At 44.7% G+C, this 13,723-nt stretch overlaps 1 protein-coding gene across 2 annotated transcripts; it reads left to right on the top strand.

Moving 5' to 3' along the window:
• The first annotated feature begins 446 nt into the window (after positions 1-446).
• On the top strand, positions 447-11,900 carry onecut3b (one cut homeobox 3b). Of its 2 annotated transcripts, XM_085438812.1 has the most exons (3): positions 459-1,539; positions 11,521-11,751; positions 11,836-11,900. In XM_085438812.1, exons 1-3 carry the CDS (start codon positions 459-461, stop codon positions 11,898-11,900), a joined length of 1,377 nt encoding a protein of 458 aa, XP_085294938.1. The 2 variants fall into 2 exon arrangements, with proteins under 2 accessions (XP_085294937.1, XP_085294938.1); XM_085438811.1 differs by having other exon boundaries at positions 447-1,539; positions 11,521-11,900.
• The last annotated feature ends 1,823 nt before the right edge of the window (positions 11,901-13,723 follow it).

Raw genomic sequence — 13,723 nt, 5'->3', positions numbered from 1 at the left:
TCAAATTTTTTTGTATTTAGACTCGTTGTGTTTTAAACTCGGACAGGTAGACCGCGAGGAGGACTCTGCTCGTGTCCGCCCAATATTTGAAATACACAGATGCGCGCTCCCAGCTCTCTGGTACGAGGCTCAGCCTGCTCTTAGTGGAAGCGCTGTTGGACCAGAGATGAGATACAGCCCTGGAGAGCTCCTAGCCACATGAACGCCACGACGCCGCTGAGGCGCTCGGTCCCGTGTCTGCTTCAGACAGAACAGAACTCGTCCTCGCCTCACCGGACTGGTCGGATAATTGTTATCAATGGATTGGCATTCTAACGGGTTGGTATTTTTATTGCTCCGGTAGGGCTAGAGGGTAAGAAAGCGTGCGTGTGTTTGAGTGAGAGTGAGAGAGCGGTGAGAGGGAGAGACAGGGGGAGACGGTGGGAGGGTGGGACAAGGGAACATATATGCTTTCAGCCATGGAGCTCACCATGGAGAACCTTCACAGCGTCTCGTCACACTCCCAGGCGGGAGACCTCATGAACTCTCCGCATGCTCGGCCATCGCCGTCCCCCAGCTCTACTCCCCGGAATCTGGTCTCGCACGCTCCCGGCGCGCGGTCGGCCATGGTCTCCGGCATGCCCTCGCTTCTGGAGGGGTCTGGGGGAGACTACCGGACAGACCCGTCCGCGTTGTCCGGACACCTGCACCCGTCCATCAGCATGTGCGAAACCGGGATGAGCCTTAGCAACACATACACAACTCTAACCCCCCTGCAGCATCTACCTCCGATATCCACAGTGGCGGACAAGTTTCACCACCCGCATTCACACCACCATGCTGCCGCCCACCAACGACTCTCGGCCGGGAACGTGAGTGGGAGCTTCACACTGATGCGGGACGACCACCGTGGTCTTACCTCCATGGGCAATCTGTACAGTCACTACTCTAAAGAAATGTCCGTGTCCGGTATGGGCCACGGCTCGCTGTCCCCGCTTTCCAGCGGGCTGGGCTCTCTGCACAACTCCCAGCAGCCGCTCTCAGCCTACGGGCCCAGCGCGCACCTCCCCGCCGACCCCAAGATGCTTTCTCCGGTGTCAGGCTTCGAGACCCACGCATCCATGCTGTCCCGAAGTGACCAAGAGCATCTGGCCAGGAGTTTAGGGGGACATGGCCACGGCATGATCTCCAACATCAGCGGCATGCATCATCACCCGCACGGTCACCTTCACTCGCAAGCAAACGGTGCAGTAATGCTGGGGGACCGGGAGAGACACGGCCATGGACCCAGCCAAGGAGTATCAGGGTCAGGCATTCAGGCCGAGGAGATCAACACTAAGGAGGTGGCACAGAGAATAACAGCAGAGTTGAAGCGCTACTCCATCCCGCAGGCCATATTCGCCCAGAGGATCTTAAGCCGGTCGCAGGGCACCCTCTCGGACCTGCTACGGAACCCCAAACCTTGGAGTAAGCTCAAGTCAGGACGGGAGACCTTCAGAAGGATGTGGAAGTGGCTGCAGGAGCCCGAGTTTCAGCGGATGTCTGCTCTCAGGCTAGCAGGTAATATACAATCCCTTCAGCATTATTGCTTCACATAAAAAGCGTTCAGTCTTCCACCGTCGCCTCTCAAATAAAATAGAAGGATTCAGCACCACGGACAGTTCAGCCAGCAAAGGTGCGCAGAGGCACAGCAGCTTCATCAACGTAATTAGCCATACCCGCAATTCCTTCAACCGGAAGCGAATATGATTTGTGTAAAGACAGCGAACAAATCTATTTGTGTTTCCCTCGGATCTCTAGGAATAGTTACAGTGGGATGCAAAAGTTTGGGCAACCTTGTTAATCGCCGTTATTTTCCTGTATAAATCGTTGGTTGTTACAATAAAAAATGTCAGTTAAAAATATCATATAGGAGACACACACAGTGATATTTGAGAAGTGAAATGAAGTTTATTGGATTTACAGAAAGTGTGCAATAATTGTTTAAATAAAATCAGGCAAGTGCATAAATTTCGGCACCACAAAAAAAGAAATGAAATCAATATTTAGTAGATCCGCCTTTTGCAGAAATTACAGCCTCTAAACGCTTCCTGTAGGTTCCAATGAGAGTCTGGATTGTGGTTGAAGGTATTTTGGACCATTCCTCTTTACAAAACATCTCTAGTTCATTCAGGTTTGATGGCTTCCGAGCATGGACAGCTCTCTTTAACTCACACCACAGATTTCAATAATATTCAGGTCTGGGGACTGAGATGGCCGTTCCAGAACGTTGTACTTGTTCCTCTGCATGAATGCCTTAGTGGATTTTGAGCAGTGTTTCGGGCCGTTGTCTTGTTGAAAGATCCAGCACGGCGCAGCTTCAGCTTTGTCACTGATTCCTGGACATTGAGTGGAATCCATGTGTCCCTCAACTTTGACAAGATTCCCAGTCCCTGCACTGGCCACGCAGCCCCACAGCATGATGGAACCACCATATTTTACTGTAGGTAGCAGGTGTTTTTCTTGGAATGCTGTGTTCTTTTTCCTCCATGCATAACGCCCCTTGTTATGCCCAAATAACTCAATTTTAGTTTCATCAGTCCACAGCACCTTATTCCAGAATGAAGCTGGCTTGTCCAAATGTGTTTTAGCAAACCTCAAGCAGCTCTGTTTGTGCTGTGGGCGGAGAAAAGGCTTCCTCTGCATCACTCTCGCATACAGCATCTCCTTGTGTAAAGTGCACCGAATGGTTGAACAGTGACTCCATCTGCTGCAAGATGATGTTGTAGGTCTTTGGTGCTGGTCTGTGGGTTGACTCTGACTCTTCTCACCATTCGTCGCTTCTGTCTGTCTGAGATTTTTGTTCGTCTGCCACTTCGAGCCTTAACTTGAACTGAGCCTGTGGTCTTCCATTTTCTCAATATGTTCCTAACTGTGGAAACAGACAGCTTAAATCTCTGAGACAGCTTTCTGTATCCTTCCCCTAAACAATGATGGTGAACAATCTTTGACTTCAGGTCATTTGAGAGTTGTTTTGAGACCCCCATGTTGCTACTCTTCAGAGAAATTTAAAAGAGGAGGGAAACTTACAATTGACCCCCTTAAATACTCTTTCTCATTATTGGATTCACCTGTGTATGTAGGTCAGGGGTCACTGAGCTTACCGAGCCAATTTGAGTTCCAATAATTAGTTCTAAAGGTTTTGGAATCAATAAAATGATAACAGTGCCCAAATTTATGCACCTGCCTGATTTTGTTTAAACAATTATTGCACACTTTCTGTAAATCCAATAAGCTTCATTTCACTTCTCAAATATCACTGTGTGTGTCTCCTATATGATATTTTTAACTGACATTTTTTATTGTAACAACCAACGATTTATACAGGAAAATAATGACTATTAACAAGGTTACCCAAACCTTTGCATCCCACTATATCGCCTGATAGCGACTACTTGGAGCACATTTGCGTCCACCACACTTGCTGTTGTAAACTAAATTTGCAGGCCTGTAGTTTTTGATCTACACACAGCAAATCGCAATTGATTCACAATAAAACCTCGAAATAGTTGTCCTCCCAAGACGCCTGTTTTACGAGCTTGTGTTTGTGCGTGCGCACGCGCGCGCGCTTCGGTGGGGCCAACCAGTTGCGCGCGAGAATAGCGGGGTGACCCCAGGCTGCCTGATCAATACGCCAGTTCCCACTCTCCCTTTTAAATGTGGCACACCGATCGATGCCCGTATCGGAGCTGAAAGACACAATAACCGCAAGATCTCTCCCGCTTTTCATTTAGTGCCATGTAGCACGAGCTTTACATTTAGAACAGGGGCAGGTATGATACAGGGTTCGCTTTAAAAATTTTTTTAACTCAGGACAGCAAAATGAAACTGTGATTTTCAGTGTTTTAAAACTTCAAACTTTGAATCACTAACACTCCAACCCGGTGTCCATTCAGAAAATTAAACATGTAGACCTAAATATTTATTTTAAAAAATGAAATATGTGAAAAATACTACTGCAGCCCATAGATGTGATCACCAGATCTATTTCAAAGCAACCTTGAGCTGCACAAACTGTTCTGATGAAATATTGATTGTAAACTGGGGCGGGGATTGATAACGTGGACAAGTACAAACAAGAAAATGTAGAGAATATAGAGTTTGTGAAGCTGAAAGCCACAAAAACTAACAAAACAAATAGGAAATGTTTCCCTTTCCCCCCTTTAAAATGACATATTTGTTATGAGATGGTGCTACTGAAAGGAATAGCTGTCCAAACCAATAAGATTTCACTGTATCAGTGAAATGCCAAGATAATGCAATCCAATAAGGAAAAATGGGCACAATAGATAGATAGATAGATAGATAGATAGATAGATAGATAGATAGATAGATAGATAGATAGATAGATAGATAGATAGATAGATAGATAGATAGATAGATAGATAGATAGATAGATGAGGATTAGAAGCTGAGGCTTTGAGTGTCATTAATAGTGTTGCTCTGTCCTTTCAGTGTTTGCCTGGCTTTGCACATAGGAGATCAATAAGGCCGTTTCCCCTTCCCAACCCCCTTCTCTCCCACTCCCTGGTGCTCTCCTTCTGTGTTTCTCTCTCTCCTCTCTTCTTCTCTGCAGCACATGACAATAATATCACTAATCTTTCAGTGGTTAACCTGGCAACAGGCAGACGGGCAGGTTGTTTGGCTCGAGGAGCTCGGCGCCACAGAACAAAACAAAACAAAAAACAAAACGCTCAGTGGAGGAAAGGATAAATGAGAGCTAGTCAAACAATGCACTGAGCCATTTTCTATCATCTTACCTCTTACCAGAGCCATCTCTTAATGCCCATCAAACTTACTCGTGCCATGAGAGATTAATGTCGGTATTCTGTTTCTCATATTTTCTGAGGAATCCAAATGGGAAAAACTGGAATGGACAAAACTTCAGTCAACTTGGTTTAAGTGCAGAAGCAAGAAAAGCAAAACTGACATGTGGAAAAAAGGGCTGCAGGAGCTGGGAGATGCCATTGATTGAGTAAGGGCAGGCAGGTTTGGGCTTTGTGTGAACAGCCAGATAGAGGCAGGGTAGTGAAAGGATCAATACCGACCTTAATAATTGATAAGTTTAAGAGAGACGGAGGCGAGATGGGGAAGAAAGAGAGAGGCAGACAGCGGTTGTGTTAGCACTTGTAACAGCATCTTCTAGGTAAGCAAAGTCAAATCTGTGGTTAACAGCTGAGGACCACACAGCAGTCTTCCTGCCTAAACCCCACAGCACAGGGTGTGTAAGTGGTTTTCAAAAATGCTGTTTACACCCTAAACATCCTGTGAAACATCAATAGCACAGTTCTGACACCAACAAGGATGCTGTAGACTCCCACTGCTGAGAACTCGAATCAGATATTTATGAAGCTAGAAAAGAAACACGACTGTAGATTTGTAACAAGTGAAATCAGGGCTTGAAGGCTGATATCTAAAGACAAACACAAAGAGATCACAGCCTAGGAGGGTCTTACAGTAGACAAAGGGCACCAGAGCATCCAGCTGCCTGCCGAGACAGAGTAAGTGCTTTCTGTTTAAGTCAGCGAATCCTCAAAGCAATCCAAGGTTGTGATGTCATTTGATTTTAAAGGTTGCTATGCTTTATGGGGTTTGTAATGCATCTTTATGGAAGGCCTGCAAGCACATTTCATTGAGTGCGTGTGCACACATGCATGCGCGTATGTCTGTGCAAATGCTTCCACATGCACACGTGTGTGTGTGTAAGACTGGGTTATAGAGTGCGTCTGCACTATACATTGTTCAGGCTTATCTGACTCGCTCTGAATCGGTATTGATTTCCTCTCTTCTGCTCTCTTCGGCTCTCTCATATTCTCTCTCTCTCTCTCTCCTTCCCTCTATGCCTCCCCCCTTCCTTCTCTTCTGGCTCTGTACCAGCAGAGCAGAGCAGAGTCTTTGCCTCCCAGCCTTAATTCATCCCTGCTCTCTCTGTAACAGACGGAACTCATTTTGAATAGCCATTCCTGGCACAGTGGTGTCAAATATTTTGACACACTGTATGACTGCAGCTTAATGTGCTGCGACTTAGATTGGCAATACAGTACAACACAAAAAGAAGCTCTATATAGCTTCATAAACATTTAAAACAACCTCTAGCCAAATATTTTAATTCGCATACAAGTAATAAAAATGAGCTGGTTGCAGAATACATAGAAAAAAGATGTGTGGTAATAAGAAGGTGATGCATTTTGTTTAAGAACTGATGCCCATAAGGAGGATATGTGGTTGAAATATATCAAATTTACCTTCTTTAGAGTAGAAATCAGGACTTGTGTTAAATAATAAACACATAAATAAACATCTGTTAGTAGTTTCTTAATTATCCATTTGCAGCACCTTGTTTTGTTAAACCTTATGTTGCTCATGGCAGTTTGTAAAAGGCCTGGTGGTGCTGAAAGGACAGCTCCTTCTAATCCCTCACAGCAGCATTTCGGTGTTAAAGGTGCAAACACCCAACCAATAAAACTGCATTAGTCAGGACTGAATTACAGCTTTTCAGCTCCGACCTTTTAATCTTTTTAAGCTCTTTCTTAAAAGTTATCACAAATTAAACTGACTTGACTTTAGAGTCCCTGCAGATGTTCTGTGTGTCAGAGAGCGTTTGTCTCGGAGATATGTGTAAGCCAGAACTCATTTTATCGTTATCTAGAATTTCCCTTTAATCTGAGCAGAAAATTTGTTCATTAAGCCAAACGGCCGGGAAGAGAAATAGTCCTTGTTTATAGGGACCAGATAATAATATCATTCATAAGTTACAGTACACGAGGTATTTTTAAGTGCTTGAAAAATATTTTTTGGTTAGTTTGTGTTTGTGTGTTTGTGTTCGATATTATTGCATGTTTGTTACAGACGGGACACTGCTTACTAAATCAGAGGCACGTTGTGCAGTTTTTTTTCTTTGTTTTTATTACATCAAAGGCTGAGATTATATTAAACTTTCGCGATAATAACTTAAAAAAACACACAGGAAAAAAGAAACAGAGAGATCACTTTGAAGGCCCAATATTTAAAGCTTGAATATAAAGTTTACAAATGAATCAGTCATCATCGAAGAAATAAAGTTCTACTAGATTAAACAACGGCTTGATTGTAAGTCTTTCTAAGTGTTTCGGGAACATTTCCCAGCGGCTTCTTTGTAGCTTAGTTTACAAAGATTTATTCGTTTTGTTCTCCTTTATTCGCCGTGTTCAGGGTCTCAAAAAACTGTCGAAATATTTGATTGAGGCTTGTGCTCCGTGGAGAGAATGCTGCGTTTAGTTTTTACGTTTTTAAAATAAAAACACAAATCTTAGAAAAACGAAGAGGCGCAAAACTTGGTTTACAGGGCTTACATGACTTTTATGGACTACGAGACAGGATCTAATACTCTGTAAAGCTGCCGATCACTAGTCTCAACAGGACAACACGGGCTTTAGTTGAGAAATAAACGACAGCTTTCAAATAAGCCAATCCTAATCAATCGAGGGTAGCCCGTTTTAAAGGACGAAGAGGCGGTTTGGTTTCAGCCTTGCGCAGTGTTGTGGTGGGAGCAGGGGTCATTCGGGCGCTTTACTTCCCTGCAATGCAATGAATAGGCCTATAGGTTGATCAATATAATCAATAACCGTACATCTGAGGAGGTGTGACAGAGAGTGATTGACACCAAACTGTTTCTCGCCTGCAGTAGTCCGTCCAGGGCGGGAGAGGGCCCGTCTCACCGCACACAAAGCCCGATCTCATCCGTCCGTCCAGGCGTCGACTAGCAGCAGCACGGTGCGGTTAGTTCACCGTCTGCCCCTCACGCCCCACCTGCACACACACACACACACACACACACACACACACACACACACACACACACACACACACACACACACACACACACACACACACACACACAGAGGTAAGACACATAATACTCTCCTGTAACATTAAACGAGTTGCCTTGTGCATTTTCATTTTCCCAAATCAAAGGAAACACAGGCCAGAGATGATCTTTTAATTGTAACTCACGTCCACTTATTGGCTTTCATCTCTCGAGGCTTGAGGACATAAAGCTGATGAGATCGAAGGATCTCATGTTTCCTCCTGTACACTAAACATTTCAATGCACACCAGCTAGAGAGTCTTCACACGAAAACTCTATTCGTTTCCTGGTATAAACAAACAAACAAACAAACAAACAAAACAAAACAAAACAACACCAAATATCTCTAATCGACTGCTTTCACACACGACTACCTAAAATGTGTTTTACCTCTTGTTGTTTCCAATTGACCTTTACTGTGCAGAGTTTTTGGCAAAAAAAGTTTCCAGATGCATGCCTTAAATCTCATTTTAACACAGGATCAGGAACTACGGGAGCCAGTCACGAGTGGTGTGCGTGACAGGTGTGGGACCTCTAAAGTCAAGCAGTTAAAGTTTAGAAACAAAACAGAATGAGTGTATATCAGTCCAATCAATTTTAATCGGATAATTGGCGATTTATTTATGTTATTCTAAGCAGAGTGTTGAAACGTGTAGGTTCGCGCATGTGTGCACACTTACTGCCCACTTGCGCACATTCACACACACTGAAAGGGAAAGCAGAGACAGCAGCCACCGACAGCCACAGTCATAAAGCCGAGGTGCTCTTAAACGAGACACAAGTGCAGCTTAACACACCGAACGGCCAGCGAGTTCATCTCTGGATCAGTAAGCGGTTGAGATTAAACAAAGTGGCGGTTGCCCTGATACCTTTGGCACCGCTGACACCAGGGACATATGAAAGAGATGACATGCGCAACTGCCACTTGAGACTGCTTGTCTCTTCAGAAAAGCCCATTTAGTAATGAGACACACTAAAGATAACCAATAACAGTTTGGTTCTTGTCTCAAGAGAGGTCGCTTTAATGAGTAGCCCCCACTTTTCCTTCCCTGTGGTCCTGTGTTTCTTACCGCGGCGAGGGACGTTCAAGGAGTCTCATTTGAAATTGATTGATTATCTGAGATATGCACTGACCATTGCGGGCCCAGGCCTAGTGCTAACTCCTCGGCAGATGTGTTTTGCAGGCACTGCACACAGGCCTCTGTGCTGCAGAGCAGCATCTGAGCTGATGGAGGAGACCCAGAGTGGTGTTGGCATTGTAAAATGGCCGGTAGCACAAGTTGTTCGAAAACAGGCATTACATATTAAATTATCACTATATTAGCACTAGCATTCAGTCATTACATTAGGGAGTATTGAGTTTGGTTTGAGACAGCACTTAGAGAGCCTTCAGGAGATTCTGGCATGGCTGGGCCTGAACCAATTGAATAAACGTTCCATGAAATGGTTCTGAAGTGCGGATCAATCAATATGGGGGCTATCAATCCGGGGGCAAATTAAAACAATTGAGAAAAACAACAAGAGGAAAAGAGTTGAGGAAGTCGAGAGGAGGGATGGAGGATACAATGCAGGGACGAGCACATAACCTACATTCAGCTGAGGAAAAATATCTTGGTAATTGTGCTTTGCTTGCAGTAACAAAGCGTGAACAATGACCATTCGCACACGTGCACGCGCGCATGCATGCATACACATGTGCACATTTATATTGATCCCCACCTCACAGTCAAATCTGTTTACTGCTGTTGTCTAAACCTGCTGTAAAGTCATCAATCATTTGCATACACCACCACCTCCACACTGCAGCCAGTCTTATTTATCTTCTGCCCCCACCCCCACCTTTCCTTCTTCTCATTCTTTCCCTGCACACACACACACACACACACACACACACACACACACACACACACACACACACACACACACACTGACAATCATCCAGCACTGGCACTGGTGTAGATATCAGTGATCATTCCTTGGCGCTTTTTAAGGTACATCCCCAAACTCAATCTCGTGCACGCGCACACACTTTATATGGCCTAAAAACTATGTAATCAGTGACCTATCTGAGACCCCCCCCCCCCCCCCAATTCAAAAGCACCCAGACTGGATGACTGCCACATTTTCTTTGTTCTTCCAAAGATTAACAATTTCTTCTCATCTGTCTGTCACAAGGCGCGTTCGCGAGCTACAATCCCCAGCCCGAGCGCGCGTCCCCCCAATACACACACACACACGCGCGTGCGCACATACACACTACCGAGTTCTCGCGGATCGATAGGGATCGATCGGGTGGGGAAGGGAGCCCTGATTACTGGACCACGTGTTCGGGAGAAAACCGCGGAAAATCGATCATTGCAGCTTTTTAGGGCAGCAGAACAGAACAGACTCCCTCCAGTCTCCACAGCCAGAGCCGAGCCTACTGACGGTGCATCCAGGCACGGCAGACCGCTTCTTTGTCAGCATTTCACATCTCCACCAGTTTCAGCAAGGCACACACACATCCACGATCACACTACTCTATTCACCATAACCGCGTTATTTCTAGATTAGTCACAAATCAAGCCAAATTGTTTACATACATACATACTTCAAATCCGCATGCAGGTGAGTTATAACTCAGGCCTGCACAGGTTTTAGACATATTTCCTCTCCTCCTCTCCTCGGAGCCTGACGGTTTATCTCATGTCACCACACATTTGAAATAAACGTCTAGAGATACTTCAGTGAGCAAGATGTTTACTCCTCTGAGTCTTACTGTTCATGTTATGTTCTGCTGCAGCAGCAGGTAGTAACCAACGAGAATATGTAGTGTAGCATTCAGGAACAGTAAGAGATCTGAGTGCTCATTTTCAGTCCTGTTATTAATATAAATGGTGCAAGAAAAACCCCGCTTAATTAACCAAGTCTCAAATTTGACTTGAACAGGGAAAAACACGGCACAGCTTAAAGATAAGGCCGCTGTTAACAAGTTTCACCCTGGCTAAATTTGTGATTTAAATGGACAAAACTAGACCTGTTCGGAAATCAATCTCAACACTTAGAGCGTGTTTGGCAACCTAAATAGCAATAATATTGGATTTTAAATGCGGAACATTAGTTTGGAAATCTACAAAAACTCTGTCATTGATATCAGGATAACCCCACCTGAAACAGAAACATGTGAGGTTTAGATATTATTTTAATATAGTTTAATATCTTCTCACTCAGAAGGCAGCCCGTAGTATAGACTCAATCACATTTTAAACATTTAAATTCGATCTGCTCCTCTCCTTATGTCTTCCTGCTTCTCATTCTTTCTTTTGTAGCTTGCGCATGCTCCTGTTTCACACACACAGAGTAATCTGTTCCCATAATGTGCCCTTTTCAAATAGCCAATTAGGGATCGTGATACAGGCCTAAACACATTCCGCTTAAGCATCAGGACTTCATCATCACACTGAAACATGATCATAAATAACCACTTTTAAACTTTTTGGTTCTACACTCTGCTTTTTGTTGCTATTTTTTTTGGAAATTTTTGTTCCCTGAGTATTATGTTAAATGTATAAATTATCTGTATCATATGTATTTTGTGCTCCACTATATGTGACACATATATAACATGTTATTCTTCTCTCCCTTCCTCCCTTTATCCGTCTCCTTCTTCTCTCCAGCATGTAAACGCAAGGAGGAGGACCGAGGACGGGAGCGGAACCAGGTGCCAAAGAAGCAGCGACTGGTCTTCACCGACCTGCAGCGTCGCACCTTGGTAGCCATCTTCAGAGAGAACCGCCGGCCCTCCAAGGAGATGCAGCTCACCATCTCCCAGCAGCTGGGCCTGGAGCTCTCCACCGTCTCCAACTTCTTCATGAACTCACGCCGCCGATGTCCAGAGCGCTGGGACGCAGAGGATCACAGTCTCGGGGCGCACGGCCACGTGCACACATCCCACGGAAACAGCAGCAGCAACAACAACAACAACAACAACAACAATAACGGCGCCTCACCAATCCAACCCGGTACCTCCTCTGCTGTTTCCTTCTCCAAGGCCTGACGTCTGCAGGACGGATGTAGAGAGAATGGAGGGTTCCTTTCCGCTAAGACTCTCCGTCACTGCAGAGCTACCGAGCGCTGTGGCTTCAGACCACTCAACTGATCCATTTGTTCAGAGTACCGAGGACTCTGTGCAGATGGATCAGACCTTCTCGGTGTTATCTTTTGACCCGAATGCCACTCTTAGGGGCTAACATGCATTTTCAAAATGTGACTCTTGAAACCAAAGATCCAACAACCACATGTAGCCGTCAGGAAAAAAAAATCATCCTGAAAAACCAAAGAGCATCCATTTATACTAACCGCGCTGTGGGTGTGCGTGGAAACATGGAAAAGAGAGAAAGAGAGAGAGGGTTTTGCGTCAGGAAACAAGTAGCTTTAAAGACAGCCGGCCTGGAGAGGTCTTCACAAATAATCATGCAGCAGGTGTATCTGTAGGCCTGCGATCAGCTACACCCGCGTTTCAGTGCCACGCTGAGACTGATTGAGAGATGCGTTTATGTGTGACGTATATGTGAAACGATCTCCGCAGGTCGTCCGCTACCTGTGCGTAACGTTCACATCGCCCACAGTGGGGGTGTATTATTATTATTATGATTATTATTATGACTATTCCTCTGCAGCCACTCAGCCCGCTGCACGTCGGAGTAACAGCGCCATCTGCTGCCCAGTCTAACCACACGCCAACCTGTTCTCAGCGCGCTGGCGTTGCTCCTCACACAGCTGCAGATTGAACACCCAGAGAACCAAACAGGAGGAGAAATGGTTCAAACACACTCATCCAAACATCCAATGACACACATGCTGAATGTTTGCTTCTTTATATACACTGAGTGGCTGCACGGCCACAGACTGCATAGTCACTTGAAAGGTTATTTTCAGGTTACAAAAAGAAGAACAATCAAACAGGGATGACATGCCACACATAAAAAAAAAGCTGTTGTCCTCGAGTGAAGGGAGTGAGGGAAGGTGGGTGCATTCTGTTCTAGCGGCCAAACACAGAGGTCAAATGTCACAATATAGGATCCTGAGTGCCAATGATGTTTGCCTCTTTATGATAATCAGAGAACAGACGCAGCCCACTTAGTCCCCCCTCCCCCACCCCCAGTGTGCCCTGCAGTGTCTGGTCTGTGTCATTACACACCTACAAATTGTGAGCACTATACGGCATGTTTGCCTATTTCATACCTCAGAAAAAAAAATTAAAAAAAGACAAGAAAAGAAAAACATTGATGTGATCCACATGAAACACAATGGAAATGTCTGTAAATAATCTTTAATTTCATCTCTCGTTCTCTCTGTCTTATCTATTCTCAATTGATCTACTCTCTTGATATGTGTCTTTCTTTCATTTTCTTTTCCCCCTCCCCAACTAATTGATGCGGGTAATAATAGTACCATAGACACATGGTTTCTTTCTCGTGACTATTGTGCTATGTCGTGCTGAAACAATATATAAAGAAGCACCTTGTTGACAAAATGTAAGAACTTAAAAAAAAAAATGAAACAGAATCAAAACAGACAAATCATCATGTCATGGACTGATCCTATGCACAGACGAGGAAGGGATACCAAACAGAGACAAACTGTGCATATTTGTGAATACCTGTTTGATGGAACAAACGGACTGCGTGGATGTGAAGGACCTCTTCCTTGATCTTTAAACTTTGACCTCTTTGAAATGGACAGTCACGGCATTCCTCTGCTGATTGTTTTCTTTTGTCACCATATGAATTGCCAGATTTTTTTGTGTCTTTTTATAACATTTTTTTCTGTGTGTGTATGTGTGTGTGTGTGGGCAAAGCCACTTGTTGTGTAGCATCT

Source organism: Copadichromis virginalis, linkage group LG18, assembly GCF_057382275.1.
Source record: "Copadichromis virginalis isolate Kocher_CV1m ecotype Utaka linkage group LG18, C_Virginalis_male_GT1.1, whole genome shotgun sequence".
Taxonomy (NCBI): domain Eukaryota; kingdom Metazoa; phylum Chordata; class Actinopteri; order Cichliformes; family Cichlidae; genus Copadichromis; species Copadichromis virginalis.
The sequence above is the reverse complement of the archived record's forward strand: the minus strand, read 5'-3'. Positions and strand labels throughout refer to the sequence as shown.